Source organism: Rana temporaria, chromosome 5 (assembly GCF_905171775.1).
Source record: "Rana temporaria chromosome 5, aRanTem1.1, whole genome shotgun sequence".
NCBI classification, from domain to species: Eukaryota; Metazoa; Chordata; class Amphibia; order Anura; family Ranidae; genus Rana; species Rana temporaria.
In genome coordinates, this window is record NC_053493.1 from 120,453,184 (window position 1) to 120,477,340 (window position 24,157).

Genomic DNA, 24,157 nt, shown 5'->3' on the forward strand with positions numbered 1-24,157 from the left:
TTGAGGGGTACCCCTGCCAGGGTGGGGGCTCTACCTTGGGCTGGCTTGGGAGGATCCTGATAGTATTGCAGTTGGAAAGGAATCTTTTCCTAAGCGGGAGCAAGGAATCTTATTAACCTTGCCCTGGGAGATCTCTGGTGCAGCCGGGTGGGCTGGTGAAAAGGCAACATGGTGGACTGGCATTTCCTGCAGTTGGTAGAGCTGGGACCAGTGTCTACAAGGGATTTGGAGGAACTCCGGGATGCAGTCTACAAGGACCGAGAGTTCCTAGTCCTTAAGAGGCTTTTGCATATTTTCAATGAGACTGTCGGCGGTTAGGCGTGAGATCAGTCTAGCTTCGTACGTGGGGAGGAAGTTGTCACTGGTTTTGTTGCGATCAAGTTTGACATCCCGTAATTCCTATCCCAGTTCTTGCCCTTTAATAAAACCTAAAAATACAAGCTCAAATACTGTTCCTTGTGTCTGGAGAAAGTATGGGAAATATTTGTTGCCTGGCTGTGCAGGAGTGGGACACCAAGTCATCTGCAACCCTTGTGAGGGGTAGTGCTACACCTCCCATAAGGTCAAAAGGTTGGGTTCAGGAGCTCTTGGTGGCCCACAATGTTAGGTCATTCAAAGACTTTAATTTCATGGCAGTCCATGGTCCCATCCTTATGTCTTCATCACAATATGAACATTTGTGAAAACGGTCAAGTTCTAAGCTTGTTTTCCTAAGTCTCCATAATATAGCCAATAGTTTCAATTTCCTACCACTATGTAATATGCACATTTCAGTACCTGTACTGCTTGGAGAAAATGCACATACGTTTTAAATCTAGTAGGAAACCTCGAGTGATCGAGTGATTGCTTCAATGGTGGTTTTAACTCTAGCACATTTCTCCTTTTGCAAGCCTTACAACAATGGATATTTTATTTGAGCTGGCTTTTTGCCCTGCAATAGTAGGGATAGTGGTAATTTTATTAAAAAAAATGTAAAAAAATTATTTTGCTGCTAATCCCATTTTTTTTTTATCCCCCCCCAAATGTATTTCTGTGTAACTAATATATAATATATATATATATATATATATATATATATATATATATATATATATATATATATATATATATATATCTCTCTATATATATCTCTCTATATATCTCTCTATATATATATATATATCTATTATAATTTATTTTTTATTTTTTTTAATATAACTTTTATCTAGTGCTACTCTTGTAATCCCCTTCATTCCATGCATGTTTTTTTTAATGGATATTGGTTACTAATCTGTGTATTTTCTAATATAGTGGACAGACCAGCCAACACTTTTTAATTTCACATGTGTTAGAGGAGGCTCCATAGGTTGTGGGATCTCTTTCAAGGCCAGGAATAGCCCTCATTGTTGTGATAGTCGGCACCAGTGTGTCTGTTTTCCAAACATTCCACGGGCAGTGTCTCTGCATTTAGAGTAATGAGCTCTAACACCATTGTCCTAGAGTCAATAAATTCCTGCAGGGTCTCATTTCCTTGGGGTTATTAACCAGGTTTTTAAAGATGTGAAGATTTGAACCTCTTTTGGAAGGAGTTGGTTGCATAAATTCCTTTCAGTCGGTCGCATGCCTAGAAAACCTTGCACTTCTTTGCATACTGTGCTTTGTATCTATGTAGGGGTATCGGAGTAAAAGGGGCTGAATACAAATACATGCCACACTTTTGAGATTTTATTTGTAAAGAAAAAAACATTTATCATTTCTTCCTTCCACTTCACAATTCTGTGCCACTTTGTGTTGGTCTATCGCTTAAAATCCCAATAAGATAAATTTTTATGTTTTTGGTTGTGACGTGACAGGGTTTACTTTCTCTTTAATGTAGGGGTTGCTTCATTTTATTGCAAAAGGATGGTTGGCTTTCCTAATAGTATTTTGTCCTTGATGTAAACGAGCCTCCAACTGATCCAGTTAATTCTAAAGCCATGTACACACGATCCAATTGTTGGCCAACCAAGTGTCTGATTTTTTGTCCAAAGGGCGTGTGCCTGGATCATGTCTTGCATACTAACGGTACACAATTGTCGTGTCACAAACACGAGCGTAGGGACGTACTACGAGAAATTTCAGCTAATTTTGTGTTTGAGCATTTATTCCGAGTGTGCATGTTTTGTATTTTTTACTTTTGTGTGACCTTTTGTAGACCACTCTTTGCCAAAAAATTACTAGCCTACCATCGAACATTTGTTGGATGACAATATTAGAAGGAGCGTACTAACTTTCAGATTTTTGCCAACAATCAGATCGTGTGTACGAGGCTTAAGGCTCCGTTCAAACCTAGGAGTTCTTGGGCGTTTTTTTCTTCTGTTTTGTCTGCGGATTTTCCGCAGACAAAGCCTCTGACTTTTCTCCAAAGGGCGTTGGCCAAAAACTTGTCTTGCAATAGTCGGCCAACAGACAAGAACGTAGTTGCGTACTACACCGTTTTTTAGCTCTTTAGTGCCACCCTTTGGGCACCTTCTACTAATGTTTTGTTTGGTGAGCATTGTTTCCGAGCATACGTGATTGTACTTTGGACTTTTGTACACACGCTCAGAAAATCCTACAACAGTAAAATTGTAACGCTTGCCATCCAACATTTGTCCACGGAAAATCCGACAACACTTGGTCCGATGGAGCGTACAAATGGTCGGATTTTCCGCCAATAGCCTGTAATCGCACAATTCCCATGTCGGAAAATCCCATTGTGTGTACGAGGCTAAAGCCTCGGCTCTAAAAACGCCCAACAAGACAAATCCTATTATTTCAATGTCCCCTGTCTTACCATTCTGTCACCTAAAGCAAAAGTACATAAGCCTATATTTTTTTTATTTATTTTTTTTCGTCCAATTTACTTTTTTTTTTTTGTACTGCTTTTTCATTGGTGACCTTTTAACCACTTGTCGACCAGCTAACGTTGCTATACGTTGGCAGACTGGCACAGCTGCGCAAAGCAATGTACCTGTACGTTGCTTTGAATTTGACAGCGTGCTTTGTGCCCACGATCGTGTCATGGAGCTGCCTAATGTAAACAAGGCATTTCCCTGTTCTACCAGTGCCTAGTGACAGGACCGTGATCTACTGCTCCCTGTCATTGGCAGCAGTGATCATGTAGCCCAGCCCCCCCCACAGTTAGAATCACTCCCTAGGACACGCTTGACCCCTTCTTCGCCCCCTAGTGGTTAACCCCTTCCCTGCCAGTATCATTTACACAGTAATCGGTGCATTTTTATAGCACTGATCGCTGTATCAATGACAATGGTCCCAAAGAGTGTCAAAATTGTCCGATGTGTCTGCCATAATGGCCGTCACAATAAAAATAGCTGATCGCCGCCATTACTAATAAAAACATTTTTTTTAAAATAAAAATGCCATAAAATTATCCCCTATTTTTGTAGATGCTGTAACTTTTGTGCAAAACAATCAATATACGCATATTGCAATTATTTTTGGTAAAACATTTTTTTTTTTTTTCTAGAAGAATACATATCGGCCTAAACTGAGAGAGAGAAATGTATATTTGATGACAGGTGTAGTTTTAAGTACACTTAAAGGAACCTGGGGAAATATAAATATGGGATCTGCCATTACATATTTTGTTTATAAAGGCGCAAGCCTTGCTATCCTGATACTGGCATAATACCTTGTGAATGCAAGTTTTTGTGTGTGTGATTTTTTTTTTTTTTTTTTTTTTTGGCGCTCTTGTAAGGAAGGTTATTCCAATCTTAAAGGACCATTTTAGGGCTTGTGAATATGGATACATCTTGTGGTTCTTGGTACTAATGGTTTGTTGTTAGTAAATATTGGTTTTAAAGTTGTTGTTATTTTTTCTATACAGCAAGTAGTTTTCAAATATTGTATGTCACACACGCATACACTGCTCTAAAAAAAGATTTAAGGAACACTTTGGAAACGCATTAGATCTCAATGGGGTAAAATATGCTGGCTATCTATCAGGGCTGTGGAGTCGGAGTCGAGGAGTCGGGGGAAATTTTGGGTACCTGGAGTCGGCAAACAATGCACCGACTCCGACTCCTACTAAATTTAGATTGGAATAAAAAAAAAAAAAAAAAAAAGCAAGTTTAAATGTCCCAATTCACAAAAAGTTATAATTAATGACTTCTCTACTGTAAGAATAAAGACCAATGCATGCAGTGCCTCACGTAACCGCAAAACGAACACGTTAAGTGACCGTGAAGAAGCATGCTTTTCATGTGCTTCACTATATGGCACGCAACGCACAATTAGGAGCTGCAATACTTATACTTTCCATAGTGTTGTGTTCTGCTTTTACAGGGAACGCATGTTAGAGAACCAGTAAGTGTCCAAATAAAAAAATTCCAATAGGAGTTTTATAAAGCACTAAAAGAAGTTGAAAAGTACGATCGCTCATCAAAACTTACTGTTGAAGAAGCCATCCTTGTTTATCCAGAGATCGTTAGTGATGTGGCCAGAATAGTTACTGCAATGCCACCCACCCAAGTCAGTGTCGAAAGATTATTTTCAGCCCTAAAAATAATAAAGTCTGACTTAAAGCGGATGTGCCACGGGGAAAAAATATTAAAAGACAGCAGCTACAAATACTGCAGCTGCTGACTTTTAATATTAGGACACTTACCTGTCCTGGAGTCCAGCGCTGATCGCAGCAGAGCACGAGCGATCGCTCGTCTCTCTGCTGCTCCCCCCTCCATCCACGCTGAGGGAACCAGGAAGTGAAGCGCTGCGGCTTCACTGCCCGGTTCCCTACGGCGCATGCGCGAGTCGCGCTGCGCCCGCCGATTGGCTCACACGCTGTGTGCTGGGAGCCGAGTGTTCCCAGCACACAACGGGCGACAGACGGGATGTGACGGAATGCCCGTCTTTTGCCCGTAGCGTGTGGCCGGAAGTGGGTGCAAATACCTGTCTTTAGACAGGTGTCTGCACCCCCCTCCCCCCTGAAAGGTGTCAAATGTGACACCGGAGGGGGGGAGGGTTCCGATCAGCGGGACTCCACTTTAGGGTGGAGAACCGCTTTAAGAGCCTCTATGAAAGAGGATCTGGCAGAGGCAATTCTCTTCCTTAGAACTCTACATTGAATTGATTTGCATTTGATAAGCCTATAACTACATTTCAAGATTAATATAAACTATTTCTAGGTTTTACAGATTTGGTTTTTGGTTCATTATAGATAAGCTTTGTTTTTGTTCTAAAACAACCAAATAATGTGGTTTGTATTTTTGAACTGGTAAAGATCCTATTCCTGATGTTTATGCCTGCTGCTACTATCCAGCCACTTGATTGTTTTCATTGTGTTTGTCTTTTGCTTAAACTGTGCAATACAGTAGACTGTTGGCTTCCCAGCCAGTAGTCCTGTGGTAGGTTGCGTTTCTTTCCCTCAAGGAATGTATAAAATACATTTGCATATTAATACAGAGGAGTCGGGGAGTCGGAAGTACATAAAACTGAGGAGTCGGAACATTTATCTACCGACTCCACAGCCCTGCTATCTATGCTGATATGGGCTGGGTAATGTGTTGGGAATAGAAGGATGCCACATTGTTTGCTGAAAATTCTCAACCTGCACAGGGCTGAATTCATTGGCACCCCAGAAAACAAAGATGAAAATTATGCAGCAGGCTAGTCCATTTTTGCTGAAATTTCATTGCAGCAACGCAGAATGGTCCTTATTAGTTTATATGCCCCCCACGTGCTTGTATGCATGCCTGACCACATCAGGGCATGCTCCTAATGAGACGACGAATGGCGTTCTGGGGTGTTTTCCTCCCAGATCTGGACCAGGTCATCACTGAGCTTATAACGGCAGAGCGGCTCATTGGCTGCGTCTGTTATCACGGGAGAGCCAACCACTAGCTTTCAACAAAACAAAAAAAAAAAAGAACCACAGTGCTGGGATACAGGCCTCACCCTGGTACTACCACTTCAACCAAATGACGTACAGGATTTAGTGTGAAGTGGTTAATGCACAAAAACACACTTTAATAACCAGATGTTTGGTAAAATATAAAAGATGTTCTGCTGACTAAATGGATACCAAAGATGTTGCGTGTTTTAACTGTACGCTTGTGGAATGGTATAAAAAAATTAGGGCCGAAACAACTAATCGATTATGAAATTAATCGATTACAATTTTCATAATCGATTAATCGGCCAGTAACCTAATGGCGTTAAAAAAAACTAAAATTGTCCCTTTTATAGTACAAAAAAGCAAATCGCTACTGTAAATATTACTTTCACTGTCCCACAGTAAAAAAAAATTAACCCCTTACAGTAGCGATTATTTGCTCCTTTTTTTTTTTGTATTTTTTTTTTTTTTTTTTTTTTTTTTTAACCCCATTATGTTACTAAACATCTCAGGCCTGGGTCACACCTCGAATCAAAACAATTATTGGCAAACTAATCTATTATGAAAATAATCGTTAGTTGCAGCTCTAAAAAAAAAAATCTCCTTAGGTGACGCTATAAAAGCCTTTACAGGTTACCAGTCTAGAGTTGCCCAGGAGGTCTGGCACTAAAATCCTTGCTCTCGCTCTGACATTCCTGGTGATGCCTCGCGTGTCGTGTGATCAGCATTTACGTCTATGTGAACAGGGGCACTTAAAGCAAAACTTAATTTTTTCCCTGTGCCCCTTAAAGAGGAAGTAAACCCTCAAAAAATGTAAAACAAATAAAACCTGCAAGACAAAGGCATAATTGGCTAGTATGCATAGCATACTAGCTGATTGTGTATTGCTTGCCTCAGATCGAAGCCCCTGCATCATTCCACGTCTCCCCTGCTGACATGTTGTCCCTGGGTGACTTACGGGTATTGCGGGTCCAGCGCTGGCGCTGTGATTGGCCGGAACCACGAACGGCACATGGTGCCATGGCTTAAAGTGGATGTAAACCCACTCATCCTTTCTAAACTACTGCCATAGTGCTGATCTATAAGGATATACATGCCTCCTGCATGTATCCTTACCTGACAAATATCTCCCCTCTGTCTGTTACAAGAACTGAAAAAACTGCTGATTCTGTGGGTGGATCTGTTGTCTGGAGCTCTGTGGGTGGAGTCGTGATGTCAGTAGACTCCCCGCTCTCCTCTACACTCCCCTTGTCAACATGCATTCTTTTTCCTGTGTATTCCTTACACTAATTTCTGCTTTGATCACTAACATCCAGTCAAAATCCAGAAAAGTAACCACATGACTTCAGAAAAGGAGTGGGGGTGGGAATTAGAAAATAATGCCCGTCTCCAGGCTAGTGCATGAGATATGTAAATAACCCGTCATTCACAGCAAGGGGGCGGAACGGACTAAGGTTTTTTTCTCTGCAAGTCCGTTTTATGTCACTGAACAATAAGAGGGTTGCTCCGAGCTGGATTAACTCTGTGTGGCAAGACTGGGCACAGATGATAGGAAATCTTATACTGTACATTGTGACATCAAAAAATAAATTAAAAATAAAATTTGGCACATCTAAATACAGGGTTATCTCCTAAACCTTGTAGGTTTAGGAGATATTGTTAGCTACTGGTAAGCCTTAAAGCGGGGGTTCACCCTATTAATTTTTTTTTTTTTTTTTTCTAGCATAAAATTCGGCATCGTAGCGCGAGCTACAGTATGCTGGTCTTACATTTTTTTATCCCCGTACTCACTGTTTAATCCTACCTAGACGATTTCGACTGCCCACGGGGAATGGGCGTTCCAATCCAGACGGAAAGTGATTGACGGCCGGCTCTGGCGCGCCACGCTTCTCCGGAAATAGCCGAAATAGGCTTGGCTCTTCACGGCGCCTGCGCATAGCCTGTGCGCAGGCGCCGTGAAGAGCCGAGACCTACTCCGGCTGTCTTCGGGGAGCGTGACGTGCCAGAGCCGGCCGTCAATCATCCTCCCTCTCCATAGGCACGCCCATTCCCCGCGGCAGACAGAATCGTCTATGTACGATTAAACAGTGAGTACGGGGATAAAAAATGTAAGACCGGCATACTGTAGCTCGCGCTACGATGCCGAATTGTATGCTAAAATGTTGTTCAGCAGGGTGAACCACCGCTTTAATTTAGGCTTGCCTGTAACATAAAGTTGTAAACAAGGGTTTACAACCACTTTTTAAAGTGAGAATTTTTGTTTATTGCTCATCCCTTGTGATAGCCGTGAGAGGTCCTCCATTATGGAAACATCTGGGGTCTATCGGACCCCATATCACTCCTTTTTAGCCTCCAAAGCATTGGAGCAAACCGAGATCAGTTTGATCCGATGCTTTCACAAGCCAGTAACTGCTTGTTCACATGAGACTAAAACCGAAAGTGACAATCGTCATGGCTTCTGACTTCACACAGTGGAAGGAACATCATCCGCTACACTTACTGTCCCAGGATGAGGGCTGCATACCTGAGTCGAGGACAGATGGCTTCCAGGACGTAAATGCTACATGAATCGTCTGCTACATGCTCATCTTCCAGATGGTAGAAATTGGTGATGCGCCGAAATCTCGGCCATTGGAAATCATCCGGAAATAGGGTTTTCAGCATTGTGCCGAACAGAAAAGTGCAGATTTAATGGCTGCCGAAATTCGATTATCGTACGATCGCTTCGAAAGCTGTATTTTTTTGTAAGATCTTCTGATCGTGTGTACGGGGGCTTGAGTTATGTTTTTAATCAGACCGGCGTTTTTTCCTTTTAGTTTTTTTTTTAAATGTGTTCTCTTGTGCTGTAAGTTTATTATGCCACTTAATCACAATAATACTAAACTGGTTACTCCTAAGCTGCAGAGCTCTAACGTACTTGATGTGCTCAATGATTTCTACCCTGTAATGGAAATCCTGTCATCACTGTTCTTACAGGATCAAATACTTGACCACTAATCTTAGGAAACCACAAACACTGAAATTGCAGTTGAATAGTTAAGAATGTGGAATTAAAGGTTATTCTTTATGAAGAAAAACTTTGGTTTCGCTCAGTTACTTGCATGTTATCATTATAACAAGACTACAGCACCAGGTGCCAAGAAAGGGGTGTTTTTTTTTTTGATCACGGGATTCTTCCAGCTTGGCGAATGTTGCGAAAAGATGCCAAGTTTAAATTTAAACGCAATGTTTATTAAGCTGGAAGAATCCTGCGATTACCAAAAAAGTCATGCTTGCCTGTTCTGTGCAGTGGTTTTGGACAGAGCAGCCCCGATCCTCCTCCTTCTCAGTTCTCCCTTCTGTCGATTGCGCCCCCCCCCAAGCAGCTTGCAGTGGGGGACACCCAAGCCGCTACTCTGTATGTATGTTCTCGAACTGAGTCATGATTTTCATGGGACTCGGGTAAGTATTGGGGGCGGCTGAATGGGCTGCTGCACAAGTGTGTGTGTGTGTTTTTTTTCTCCTGCATGACGGTATGAGCCTTTACAACCACTTCAGTCCCAGAAGATTTTACCCCCCCCCTTCCTGACCAGAGCACTTTTTACAATTTTTGGCACTGCGTCGCTTTAACTGACAATTGCGCGGTCATGCAATGCTGTACCCAAACTAAATGTGCATCCTTTTTTCCCCACAAATGGAGCTTTTTTTTGGGGGGTATTTGATCACCTTTGTGTGTGTGTGTGTGTGTGTGTGTGTGTGTGGTTTTTTTTTTTTCGTAAGGGGGAAGAAAAAGCGTCAATTTTAAAAAATATTTTTTTTGCTATATCCCCCAAATTTAAAATAAAGGCCCAGATTCACAAGAGATACGACGGCGTATCTCCTAATACGCCGGCGTGTCTCTGTTTTAGGGTCTTGCTAACTATGCGACTGATTCATAGAATCAGTTACGCATAGTTAGCCCTAAGATCCGACAGGTGTAATTGAATTACACTGTCGGATTTTAGGATGCAATACCTCGGCCGCCGCTGGCGGGAGTTCGCGTCGTAAACCAGCGTTGGGTATGCAAATTAGTAGTTACGGCGATCCACGATGGTTTTTCGCGTTCGCTACGTCGCTGCTAGTCTAGTTTCCCGTCGCAAAGTTATTCGTCGTTTTAGCTGCCCTAACTTTACACAGCCCACGTATGTGCTGTATAAAGTATGGCCGTCGTTCCCGCGTCGAAATTTTAAAAAATGTTGTTCTTGCGTAAGACGTCCGGGAATACAAAAGTACGCTACGCACGTCGGCGTTCGAAAAAATTACGTCACTTCGCGCAAAGCACGGCGGGAATTTCAAAACGGAGCATGCGCAGTAGGTCCGGCGCGGGAGCGCGCCTAATTTAAATGGCACACGCCCCTTTGAATTACGCGGGGTTACGCCGGAGTAAGTTTTCATGCAAGTGCTTTGTGAATCAGGCACTTGCGATGAAAACTTGCGGCGGTGTAACGTATCTACGATACGCCGCCACGATTATACGTGAATCTGGGCCAAAATCCTTTCTTCATCAGTTTAGGCTGCTATATATTTGTGGTTAAAAAAAAAAAAAGTGCAATAAGCTTGCTTATATTGTGTTGGTTTGTGAAAAGGTTAGAGCGTCTACAAACTGTGTGTGTTTTTAGATTAGGGCTGTGTTTAAAGTTAAACCTTCTAATTTGGCAATGTGTGGTTCACATATGGTCAGAATTTCATGTGCAGGTCTGGCCCAAGACATGCTACCTGGGTGCAAGAATGAAATGCTAATTTATCAGGAAGTCAGATTTACATGCAACAGCACCTTGTCTATATGCAAAATTATATAACGTACCACCCTGTTACTGCTCCTTCATCTTGGTGCCGTAGGGCGTTCATGGGTGCAGTGTGTGTCAGCTTGTGTGCAGTTAATGCGCACCCAGCAATATGCCACTGGGCTAGGGTAGTATAGGGGCGAGCTAGGGTAGTATAGTGATGTTTGACCATGACAGGTTATGCAACATTTTGGCCATTCAGCAGATCAGCAGCCACTTCCAAAAAAATGGACACCCTTTGTGCCCTGTCGCACAGAACTAACTGATATTGCCTCTGTTGCTCGCTCCCACAGTCTTCAGTGCCTAGCCTCATGCAAGCACCAGAGCAGTAGGATGGGGTGCGAGGCCAGCTGCACCCCCTCCTCCAGTTCCACCCAATAGAAACACAAGCTGCGCCCGAACATCGGCTGCTGGCAGAGCCAGTGGGGAAGGGATCTTTCATTGCTCTGTCTCGTGTTGGTACGCTGCCCCTGGAAGCGCACACACCTGAGCTCTTCATGTGTGCTGGGGGGGTGATTAACAACTGGTGTTAGACTGTGCCCAGCAACTATGATTGTTTGCGTGTTGAGGGCAGCAGGACATCCTTTTTACAGGGCAGCTGAGCGGCCCGGGGGGCAGGGTCCCCCCAGCCCAGTCCACCCCTGGATGAGACACAAAACTACTGGGGGGAGGGGAAATCTTGGGCATCCAATTTGCCGCCCCTTTCAAAATGCTGCCTGGGTCCAATTGACCCAGTGGGACCTATGGTAGGGCTCGCCCTGTTCATGTGTAAAATCTTTTGGCACGGCCATTTTTTATATGTACAGAGAATAGAAAGGGCTTGTTGCCCTCACAGCCTTTGAAGCCTTTAACCTCCAGCACAGGATACTGGCATCTCATGACCTGCATACAATCTGCTTTCTTAGCTGGTTAACCATGGATGTTTTTTGTTTTTTTTCTTCTTCTCTTGTGTTTTGCCTGAGGCAGCCCACAGACTAAACTTCTTTCCTGCAACCACGGGTTGCAGGAAAGAAATGTGCGTGATTTACCCATTAACACAGTGCTGACAGGGAAATCCCTCCTGCTGAGAAATTGTGATTATCGCTAGTCGCTATAGCAGCCGCTTGCGATAATCGGAAGGCAATCCAGCAGGCTGGTTGTACTTAAGTTGATCGATTAACTTGGTACATTCAGCCTGCCTTGTTTATTAATGGTTCCAATCTAAGCCAGTTCCTGCTGAACCGGCCAAGATTTGAACCGTATAGAGCTGGTCTGATTCTAGGAGTTAATTTTTTCACAAGAAATACTACTGTATGTGTTTGTTTTTTTTTATTCTAGTGACAAATGTAATTTAAATGATAGTTTGCAGTATGTACCGTACTTAAGCTGTACTGCTAATAAATGCACACTTAAACCGAATCCGTATATGATTCAGCCATTTTTACTAGGACTCTTTGATGCAATTCCTATTCTAATGTTGATAAGTGGCCGGCGGGCCCTATAGCAAGCTATGGTGTGCAGTTGTTTGTTTTGTGTTTAAAGTCTAACCATTTTACTAGAGACCAAGGAGATAAAAGGATTACCTCAGAAAGGAGTGCGCTTTGAAAGTCAAGTAATTGGGGGATGAGTCGGGCAAAATATATCTAAAATGTTCATTATATTTAAATATGTGACATTAGCCATTTGTTTTAATTTAATTACCTGTGATTGCTCCAAGTTACATGGGTGGGAAAGCTTTGTCTGACTGGCAGCTTTGAAATGTAAAGCAGAATCCAATTAAACTCTTATCTTGTTTTTTACATTGCCTTCCCTGTTTGGAGAGTTAATTGGAACACAAGACCTGCCTATGGGGTTACCCTCTGCTGGCTTTGCCATTACCACCTCTTTTTTTTTTTTTTAATCAGCCTCCCAACACCGCTGTAGTTCTAGCACTAGTCATAATTAAAGCAAACCTGTACTTGGTAAAGCAAAGCCTATTACGTTTCCTATATATATATATATATATATATATATATATATATATATATATATATATATATATATATATATATATATATATATATATATATATATATATATACCATTATTAGTGTATACACCTAAACTGAAACACTGGCAGCTAGAAGAGAATGAGGACTTTTTGTGTGTGTGTGTGTGTGTATATATATGTGTATATATATATATATATATATATATAAAAATTATTCTCTCCCACCTATATCTTTACAGAACAACAATTATTACGTCCGTGTGCAAGAGGTCTAAAATACGTAGACTGAGCAAGTTAGAAATCCTATATTGACATCTGGTGAATGACTGGTCTTAGTGAGCACTAATTTAAGCCTAGTACACACAGGCCGAATGTCGGGTGGGATTTCGCCCGTGTGTACGGCAGCAAGTCTGACAGAAGTCGGTCATTCGCCTGGCTTCTGTCGATGGCTCATGCAGAAAAAAGGTCTGCCGACCCAGCTCCCGAAAAGCGTCCGGACCATATGTGAAAGCGCTGACCAGAGTATTCTGGTTGGAGGTCCGATTTTTGAAATCCCCTGCTCTTCAACTTCTCACTGCTTTCAGGACAGATCAGTGCAGCTGACTGTGCAAGAGCTGACCAATCAGAATCTCTCTGATCTGACCCAAACGTGTCCTACGTTGAAGTAGGAGAAAGGTGGGAATTTCAAATCCCAAAGCTGCTGAACCAGCTGTGTGGGCACTGACAGCTCAATATTCCCAGAGGTAAGTATAATAGAGACCGGGGGTGGGAAGGGCGTATAGCGTTCAACTTTTTTTTTTTCTTACACTTTTCTTTTTTTTCTTTTACTATTTCCATGCCAAAACCTTCCTAGCATGTTTCTTTTGTACAGAGATTGGGGGGGGGTTTGATTTTGTGTGTATTTCTCTGTCCAGAATTGATTTAAAGCGGTATTAAACTCAAAAGAAAACGTTTTATTTTCTTAGATATAATGGCTGCATTTAGGGTTGGTGTGTGGGTTTTTCGTCTTCTGACCCAGTCAGTAAATCAGTTTTTGTTTTTTTTTCAACAGAACAAGCTGCTCTTGTTAAGACAAATCCTTTGCCACTGATGGGTGCTTACACTGATCAGCTTTTATTAAATATTGTAAAACCCTTAGCTCCTAAAGGGGGGGGGGGGGCAACTACCTGTAACTACATTGTGAGCTGTAGTTTTGGTTTTAGTCTTTGGTGTATCTAAATCTGCTGAGGTGTGCTACTGGCCAGATCACTGGGTGAAAACTGACAAAAACCTTAAAAGGAAAACAAATGCAGCCACTACATTTAAGGATTGGTAAACTGCAATATTACATTTTTTGTTTCGGTGAGGATCTGTACATGTCTCATCCGCTTGCTCAGAGGGGATCGCTCCGTTGATCCCTGCTGAGCCGGCATATGACAGGACGGTCCCCGCACACTGTGGGGCCTTGTTCACACCACATGCATCCCCCCCCCCCCCCCTCTCTCTTCTGCATTAAAAAATAGGTTGTATATGGGTTCCAATGGCATAGTTTATTCTAGTGCTATTCCGTTCCAGAAAAGTACGACATGCTGCTTTCCAAACCCCCCTCCTGCTCAGGACTGTACTAATATGGTAAAACACATCAAAACGTTAACTTGCATGCAAAAACTTATCTGGCGGGCCTTTTTTGTGGTGTGAACTGGCGTTCTTATAACGTTATTGTGCATGAGGCCTAACGATAACTTTTTAACTGCAGTGTGTTTTGATGTGTTAATAGCATGTCAGAACGCAATCTGCTGCATTAAAGTCTCTTCAGCGCACACCAACCAGTGCATTGGCGTGAACTGAGGGCAGTTTGCCTTGCTTTAGCATCGGGCAACACTGCTTGGCAGTGCTGGTGTAAGTGAGCGCTCAAAGATCACAACCAAGGCTCTAAAGGGGATTCAGTTGGTTCCTAGCAGTGTAGAAACTTCTGCTCTGTGTATTGGCTGGCTGCTATATTTTGAGAGCCGGCAGTCTGCCATAATCTCCTCTCACAAAAAAGGAAAAAAAAACTACGATTTCATTGCCTTTGTTGTAAACTTTTTAAAATCTTTTTTTTTTCCATATTGCCTATAGATAAAATAAATACAGGCTTATTTTTTAAAGTGCTTTTTTTTTTTTTAAGAAAGATGCAAACGCAGCTATATAATTTTTTTTTTTTTCCTAACTTATTTTTAATCTTTTTTTTCTTTTTGGTGGGGGCCCCTTTTTTAAATAGATTTGCAAATCTGGAGAGCGCAAGACAGTGTATACCCTGGCGGATCTGGTGAGGATTAAGAATTGGGTAATATTTTATTCCTTTTCTGTTGACTTAACACAAAATGTATAAATAGTGGTTTTCATCGACCTTTCATTTGCATGATTTCTTCTACTTAATTTCAAACCCATTAGATTCGATTATTATAGCTTCACTATTGTGAGAATATTTTTTTATAAGCCTATATATTTTTTATTTATTTTTTTAGATTTTATTTTTAGATATGTCAATTTAGATAAGTTCTTCATATGTTTATTGCACTTTTTTATTGTGTCTCTTGTGTGCTGTGTATCACATTTTATTGTTTGGACTATTGCGAGAATGCCTTGAAAGTTTTAGTTTTGTGTATTGCAGCAATTCAAAAAATCTTGGGTTTAAAATGCAAGGGTTTTTTTTTTTTTTTTTTTCACCTTCGTTTTTTTACACTTGTGATTAATAAGTGCTTCAAAATAAATGCAGAGTTAAGTGTCCTAATGATAACCAGAAATTTAAAAGAGTGTTCATGCATGGAAATTTTCAATTTCAGAATCCTTTAATAGAATCACTTTAAATCTTGCTAAATCAATAACGTAGCTCCAAGGTAATTTCACCGATTTTGAAGGATTTATGTAAAGCTGCCCATACATGATGTGAGTTTTGCTGCAGGAATCGTACAATTTGTTCCTTCCTGCCTGACCTCCTTCAATTGAAAAAACAGGTGGCTGATGGAAACGTTTTGGCCAAACGGCGACTGTATTCAATCCAGCGAGGTGGGTGCAGGAAGCCTGTGCTGGTTCCAGCTATCGTGGAAGTTCCAGCGCATGCGCAAGCTGATGTGCTGAGATGGTTCCAGCTATCGGGAAAGTTCCTTCAAGGACTGCGCAGGTGCAAACTTGCTGACGGAAATCCCCGAACCGCAGCCGGCATCCAGGGCGACGTGGATTTCGAGGTAAGTGGCCAGTCGGCCTCACGTCCTCGCTGCGCACGGACGGCTCGCTCCGCTCGCTCGGCCCCCTGGCTCTTTTTTTAACATCCTCCAATCCACAGGGATGTTAAAGAATGAGCCTGGATGACGGGCGAGGTTCGGAGATTTCCGTCGGGAAGTTTGCGCCTGCGCAGTCAGTGAAGGAACTTCCCCGTTGGGGGAACATTGAGGACAAGTCACCTGCATTCTCACTGTTGGGGCCCGGATGTGGCTTTACAGCTGGGCGTGCGCTGTGAATGGTGCCGTGGAGCCAGGGGAGGAAGTGGGAGCTGGTTGCCCATTTAAAAAATAAAAATAAAACTGGTTACCCACTCCTCCGCCTAAAAAAAAAATTGACATGCCAAATGTGGCATGTCAGGGGGTCACAAGTACTTAAAGCAGAAGTTTCATATTTGGGTGGAACTCTGCTTAAAGCTCAAAAAAGAACATGAGCTTCTTTGGGACAGATTACAGGCGGTTTTCAGCTTTTTACAATGGTGGCCTGTACAAAATCGCGGTAATAACGCACGACTTTGAACTGCTCGGTTGTGAATGAAGCCAAGTCTCTGTTCACACCTAGGTGTTTTTGGACATTTTTCTGCTGCAAGCCTCAGCTCTAAAATTGTCCAAGACAAACCCCCATTTCAATGGCCCCTGGTCACATCTGAGCGTTTTGTCATCTGAAGCTCAAAATTACATGAGCTTCTTTTTTTGACAGATCACAGGTGTTTTCTGCTTTTTACATTGGTCACCTTTTGACCTGTTACAAAAACGCATCAAAAAATACGCGGCTTTCTGCCTGAAAACAAAACGGTGTGAACAGAGCCTTAAGGGCCGATTCACACCTGAGCGTATTTTTAATGGCCTCTGTTCACATCTGAGCATGTGGTCGCCTGAAGCTCCGAAATGGTGTGCATGAGCTTCTTTTTAGGCCGATTTACAAGAGGGGTTTTTTTTTTTTTTTTTAATTGGTTACCTTTTTGACCTGTACTTAGACTTTTCACCTGAAATGATATGCTCATGTGTAAAATGGAGTCTTGGGATCCAAGAAGAGACAGAAGAAAATTGTAGTAGGTCTATGGTTACACGACACGGGAATGAGCCATGGTAACATTCCAACCGTTAAAGGAGACGTGGCATTCCTTATTCTGATTTGCCAAAAATGATTTTGGTACCAGAAAAGTCCTGGCAGCATTTTTTTTTTTTTTGCAGCGCTTTAGGAACGGTAAATACACGCTCCTAAAGCGCTTTTTACAGCTGAAAAACTCCTCTCAGAACCTGTGTGTGTGTGTGTGTGTGTGTATATGGACACATATGATAACATGACGGGGAGTTTAAAGGGGTTTAAATCCATTCATTAAGGTGAAAAAACACCTGGCAGTCACCCCCCCCCCCTTTTTTACTTACCTGAGCCGCTGTGGAACACCCGATGGAGATGCGCTCTTCCTGGAGTTTTCGCCTCGTGATTAGATAAATTGATAGAAGCACAGCCATTGGCTCCCGCTGCTGTCAATCAAATCCAATGCCCCGGGACAACTATGGACGCTGAATGACTCTGGAGGCAGCAACCCCTCCCCCCCCCCACCCCGGAGAATGCTTCTCCTGGGAGGTTATTTGATGTGGGGAGGAGCCGCCGGGGGACCCCAGAAGTCACGCATCGGGCCACACTGTGCAAAACGAGCTGCACAGTGGAGGCAAGTATGACATGTTTGTAAAGCTTTGTTTTGTTATTTAACCACTTCCAAGACCGATACGCATTCTTCAAGTTTCGGGAGGAAAGGACGTCTATTGAAGTCCACCCGGAGGAAGGGGAGGGTTCCTGCCGGCGTCGTATTACTATGGCCCGGTAAGGAAGGGGTTAAATAAATATAAATAAATAAAAAAAACACAATTTAATGACTGTAGAAAAAAAAACATCTGAAGCCAAAATCAGCTGCTGTTAAAACGTCCATTGTGCATGAGGCCTTGTAGGTATTGGCTGTCAACTGGGCGACCTTATGGGGCACCCCAAAGGTCCTTTTATAAAGCACCAGAGCATAAAGGCTGCCTAACTAGGGCCCAAGATGCAGGTGCCAGACTTGCTATTTAATTGTAATTCCTGATGTATTCAGTGTGTGTGTGTGTTGGTTTTTTTTATTTTTTTATTTTTTTTTGAGACACCATTACCCTTTGTAGGAAATTGAACGAACAGAAAATGAAAAAGTTCAAAACTAAATTCTACTCTTGTATGACCAACCTTGGGCTGGTCATTGACGGAATATCTTTTTTCATCTAAATGGTTAAAGGCAAAAGGTTTTTATCTTAATGCATTCTATGCCTTAAGATAAAAACCTGTGTGCAGCCATCTCCCAGCACCCCCCTAATACTTGCCTGAGCCCCCTCTATGTCCAAGTCCCTTGGCTGTCGGGGTCTCGCAGTGTTTTCTGAATGGGCGGCTGCTCTCTGGGATAAACACAGTTCTCAGAAGGCAAGCGCGCCCCATTACCCAGAAGACACTGCAAGTAGGACAAGGAAGAAGACCTGCCGAGGTGGAGGAAGAGGCAGATTAGGAATTTCCGCATAGCAAATTATATTTTTTTTTTTGCAGGATGTTTGTGTTTGTGTTTGTTTGTTTTTTTTTTTGGTTGAACTCCACTTTAAATTGTTGCTTAAATTACCAGTGCTGTATAAATACCTGTAATAAAAATAATAAAGGCGCAGATTTACTAAAACTGGTACACACAGAATCTGGTGCAGCTGTACGTGGTAACCAATCAGCTTCCAGGTTTTTATTGTCAAAGCTTATTTAAATGAACTAAAGTTAGAAGCTGATTGGTTACTATGCACAGCTGCACCAGATTCTGTGTGTACCAGTTGTAGTAAATTTCCCCAGTGTTTTTTGTTTAGTGAATTTTTGTGTTGGGCAAAAGATTGTCCCATGTCTGTCTAATTTTATAGTGGGGGGTTTTATTTTAATTTTATTTTTTTGTACGTAAGTTCAAAGGCTATTTGCTAAAGACAGTAGGGTGTTTAGGGTATTTATTTTTGACAAAAATGTATTGTTTGTGTTGCTAGTAAGGGATTCATACAAGTAGTGTGTTAAGTAAATTAACATTTTTTTTTTTTTGTTTTTTTTTACTTATATTTTTTCATCTTTTTTATATCATTCCCCTCTGAAAGCATGTATTCTTTAGCTAAATACTTGCAAAAGTTTTTTTTTTTCTTCTTCTTCTTTCCTAAGCTAGTGATTCATTTTCTAACAAATAACAGAAGGGGTGGCTTTACAGAGAAGGAAAAAATGGCAGCTATTTCCCCTTTAAAATTAGTATGTTTCCCTCCCCCAGACCTAAAATATTGATTCAATTAAAAACCTGTAGCTTAATGTTGTGGCCCTATTCTGACCTCCTCCTTGTACCCCTCCTGCTTCAGATAAGGAACGTTGATTCTTGGGAGCGCATATTTAACCCCCTCACATGTGATTGCATGCAAAAAATAAAATTTTACAATGATAAAAAAACATTTTGCTTTTCTTTTGGAATATTTAACTTTCAATTAACACATATAAATGTTTTAGAACTTCTTTGACCACCTTTTTTTTTATAAGCGGTATTAAGCCCTCACACTGGGCTGCGGAAATGAAGCTGTGTGAGTTCAGCTGAACTCGCACAATTTCACTCCCGCGCGTCAGTGCCGATTTCGGCCGCAATTAAAGACGATTTCCAGGAAGGTAGAATACCTATAGTCTGTGTCTATTCCTAGGCCGGCCATAGACTAATTTAAATTCATCTGTTTCAGCAGGAACCGTCTATGGGCAACATGTGGTTGAAGGGGCAGGGGAAATTGTATGGTGTATGGCTGGCTTAAGATATTCAGATGTGCACAAAGCCTTGTTTTCCTAGTATGGAATCATTTATCTCCCATGGTGTGTATGCTTTCCAGGGTAAACTGTGGCTCGAGGTTTACATTTTCCTCATTTTATCAACACCCTTTTTGAAGACTACTACAAACTTGTTGATCCCACAGCCATGTCAGACCAGCCAGTGGCATGTCCCTCTTCAAAGCATTCCTCCATACACAGTCACTACTACTGCAAAATTCCTGTGCGTTGTCTACAATAATGAACTTATATTTGCAATATTTGGACAAGGATCAGGCAATGGGAAAGCTTCCCGAAGGGGGTGATTTGCTGATTCAGACTGCCAGAAGCACATGTTGATGCAGAGTTTTTCCTACTTATTTCATGTAGACCCAGGGGTAGGCAACCTGTGGCCCTCCAGCTGTTTTCCCATGAGGCATTGCAAGGCTGGCAGTTACAATTACTCCCAGAGGCATGATGGCACTTGTAGTTCTGCAACAGCTGGAGGGCCCCAGGTTGCCTACCCCAGATGTAGACCAATCCTTCCAGGGAAGGACGTGTTTAACTGCTCCCGTTTTGAGCCTATTCCCTTAGCCAGAGGTGTCGAACTCCATTTCATCGTGGGCCGCATCCGCATTATGATTTTTCTCAAAAGGGCTGTTTGTATCTGTAAGATTAGATGTCCAGAGCATCCCCTCCCCTTACATTAGATGTCAAGAGCCCCCCATCATCAGAAGTTGAGTCCCCCACTCTCCCTTATATCACAGTGCATCCCCCCTTCCTTATGCTGCTGCTGGGAAGAAGATGGATGCATTGCTTGAAAGTAGGGGTGCGAGGGCAACATGAAATGGCCTGGAGGGCCGGATTTGGGCCAGCGGGCCTTGCCTTAGGCCATCACCAACCACATTACAGTTTGTGCCATCGGGTTTCTAGAAAAAAAGTGAGACCCCACAAAGTGTAAGACCACCTAAAGGGTTGGTTTGTCATACAAGTAGAAATGGACAATGTTATGGTAGTAGCTCAGGTATCTTTCTTATTATTGAGACCTTTTTCCCCTAATCTCTGATTTAGGATTCCTCTCTTCAGATTCAGAATACTTTAGTAGTATTTAATGATTTTTGAGAAATCTGTTTTAATTGAATAATTTAGATGGAAACCTCAGAGCCATTGCTGTGATCTAGATATCCATAGATATCCATTCATTCTGTCATTTACCTCAGGAAAGACTTGTCCTAATGCACATAAAAACCCAAATCACTGCTAAACAGACCAACAGGTCTAAATTGCCCTGCAGTATATATGGCAGGCTACATCTTGTAATGGCTTCATAAATACTCTGCCCGTTTTCAAGCTGTAAAATCTGCCTGTTGGCTGCATTTCCAAGTTGTTCATCTACTTCCAACATGCGTCCTATGCAGTGGACATCACTATGGAAAATCTATGCAAACACTGCAAGACTTTGGCAAACTGAGTAAGATGCTTGGGTCATTTAAATTTTAAGTTAAGTTTTATGGTGGCCTTATGCCTATAGAATTGTGTTAGAATGTTCAGACTAATGCCTAGGCCCGTTCTATAAAAATCAGCTGACTTTCGGCCTGTGTCTGTCAGTCGGTCCAACAAAAGTTGATTGCGCATGCTGGAAAACATCGCACAGCAGTTGACCGCCTCCCGTCCAGCTCTCTCAGCCAATATGGCATAGAGAGAGCTGGTCATGTGTTCTGAGGGGGGGAGATCACTGTACTGACTGCCCCCCCCCCCATCAGAACACAACAGCTCAGTGAGGGAGATCACTGTACTGACATTGGATCATTGGTACAGCAGCTCTGACTGGAACTTTTATTTTATTATTTTTTCCGCTCAACTCAAAAAAACTGTGTACCAGGCTTAAAGTGTTAAAATTGGTGTTGTTCCCCATAGTCAACAAAAAATTTCCAATCCTTGTACCTTCTCTCTTTTTTTTTTTTTTTTTTTTTCTTGCTGTGGGTGAAACGTCCCCTTTAACTCTGAAGCCCTGTACACACGACCGGGATTCCCAATGGTAATTTTTTTTTTTTTTTTTTTTTTTTTTTACCGCTGGGAATCCTGGGTGGAAAACCAAGAACCTGCTCGGTAACTTCCCCCTGTACACACCAAAGGTTTTCCTGTCGGGAAAATTACAGTGAGAGCTTTGGCTGGGAATCCCGGCTGTGTGTATGCTCCACCGCAGTGTTTCCCATAGGGAAACTGCCAGGAAAAAGAACGCCGGGAATCGCGGGGGAAAACCCGAGAACCTGCTCGGTAACTTCCCTCTGTACACATCAGAGGTTTTCCCGTCAGGGGGAAAAATACAGTGAGAGCTTTGGCTGGGAATCCCGGCCATCTGTATGCTCCACCGCAGTGTTTCCCATAGGAAAACTGCCGGGAAAAAGACCGCCTGGAATCGCGGCAGGAAGAACAGGAACATGTTCTCATTTTTCCTGCCAGGATTCCCAGCGGTTTTCCTGTCAGGAAAACTGCCATGGAGCATACACACGGCCAGTTTTCCCAGCTAAAAGCTGTATGAGGCATAATAGAATTAATGTTCTGAAAGCAACAATTTTAAACTATTGTTACAGGTGTAGAATCTGATCGAGTCTGACACAGACCTAATAATAATAATAATAGGTGTTCATATGGCAGACCTTGCTTGCACGTCTTTCTTTGTTATATCCGATAAGAGCGAGCCAAGGTGCCGGGGCTTGGTAAGCGAGGCCCTGAGGATACAGCGTTGCCCGTGTCACTTGCAGGCTCTGCTTGGACAGAGCTGGATCAGTTTGCAGCCATCTTGGATGCTGGCTGGCAACACCCCTGTACTTATTGATTTTCATAAAATATTCTCAAAGATGAGTTGGTGATTTTTTTTCAGGATTTTTGAAAATGTTGCATGCACAGTGTTTTTGGGGTGACAGTGCATTGATATTACAAGATGATTACATCTGTGAGTCTTTTAATGCTGCTTAGTGGACTATGTTTGGGACCATACTGGTTTAGGGCCAGTTCACACAGACGCAGTTCCGTATAGTTTTGTGTGCATTTTTTTTGCACTAAAAATGCATGCATCGTGTTTTCCATGTAATCCAATGGCTCTAGTTGGCTCTAATTCACACCATGCAGTCGGTTTCCAGTCAGGTTCTGCACCGAAACTGACTGCATGGTGTGAACTACAGCCATTGGAATACATGGAAAACACTGTACATGCATTATTTTTTTTTTAAGAAAAAAAGCCCACAGAACTGCGTCTGGTGTGAACTAGCACTTAGGACACACATGTAGTTTCTTATAGAATGAATGTTTAAATATCATTAGGAGTTGCGTAAACTAACAGGATAAATGTGCAGGAAATGTAGGACTGAGTGGCTTTAATTCAGAGATTCTGTGGCACCCAGCTTTGGTGAGATCAAGCTATGGAGTGTGACTCACTGCAGGGTTTCCTGGAAGCCACTTGTCAAGGGGGAGGGGAGGGTGAAGGGGGGGATCAACTTGAAAAGAAGCGACTAACTTCCAGTAATCTCCAGTATGACACAGGTTCTTATCCCCCATGAGTAAGTGTGTGTGTGGTTTACGATGGGGGTTGTAACTCTACCCTTTGAATGTCTTCAGCTTTCATTCTTATTTGCTTGATGTTTCTTCAAGAAGCTAGGAAAGCTAAGGTGTTTGATTTGTATCTGTATAAGGAGCAGTAAAAGGAGCCATCTTGTACAAAAATACATGAAGGTCATGGGATAGTCTTTGCTTACACACGAAGTCCGGCCATACAGTTTGCCGTTTTTCCTGCAATCACCATTAACACGCAGTGATGAACGGGGAATCAGCAGTTGTCTTTTCCCGAGACGCTGATTATTGCTAGCAGCTATAGGAGCCGCTGTTGATGATCGCAAGAGAATCCGTCAGGCTGGTTGTACCCAAGTTGAACCTTGGTTGGGTCGTTCCTGACAAATATTTATATTTTAAACATTTATTATCTGTGTTCCCTTTTTTTTTTGTGCGTTTATTCCTACTGCATTGATCATTGTTTTCAAACTATTACTATTTTATGGGGCTATAAAGGAATTCCTTTTAGTTAAAAAAAATGACTTGGTCTAGGCCAGTGATGGCGAACCTTGGCACCCCAGATGTTTTGGAACTACATTTCCCATGATGCTCAGCTAGACTGCAGTGTAGTTGAGAATCATGGGAAATGAAGTTCCAAAACATCTGGGGTGCCAAGGTTCACCATCACTGGTCTAGGCTTTTTTTAATCAAGGTTATTTTTAACTACCGTAATTATTATGGTTATCATTTGGTTAGATTCTATTTATTCCATTATTATTATTATTATTATTATTATTATTATTATTATTATTATTATTATTATTATTATTATTTAATAAAAATAATAATTAATATTTTTATTTTATTTTTTGTTACTGCAAAAAGCGTTTGCTTCGTCCACACAGACCTTGGACCCTTGACATAAACCAT

General features: G+C 42.1%; 1 protein-coding gene across 1 annotated transcript in view; it reads left to right on the top strand.

Annotated features, from left to right (window-relative positions):
• The window catches only part of TRIM71 (tripartite motif containing 71), an 87,946-nt gene that overhangs the window by 11,161 nt on the left and 52,628 nt on the right, over nucleotides 1-24,157 (top strand). Inside the window, exon 2 of the mRNA XM_040353074.1 lies at nucleotides 14,862-14,927. Within this exon, the coding sequence (XP_040209008.1) occupies nucleotides 14,862-14,927 (66 nt within the window). The remainder of the gene's footprint in view (nucleotides 1-14,861; nucleotides 14,928-24,157) is intronic.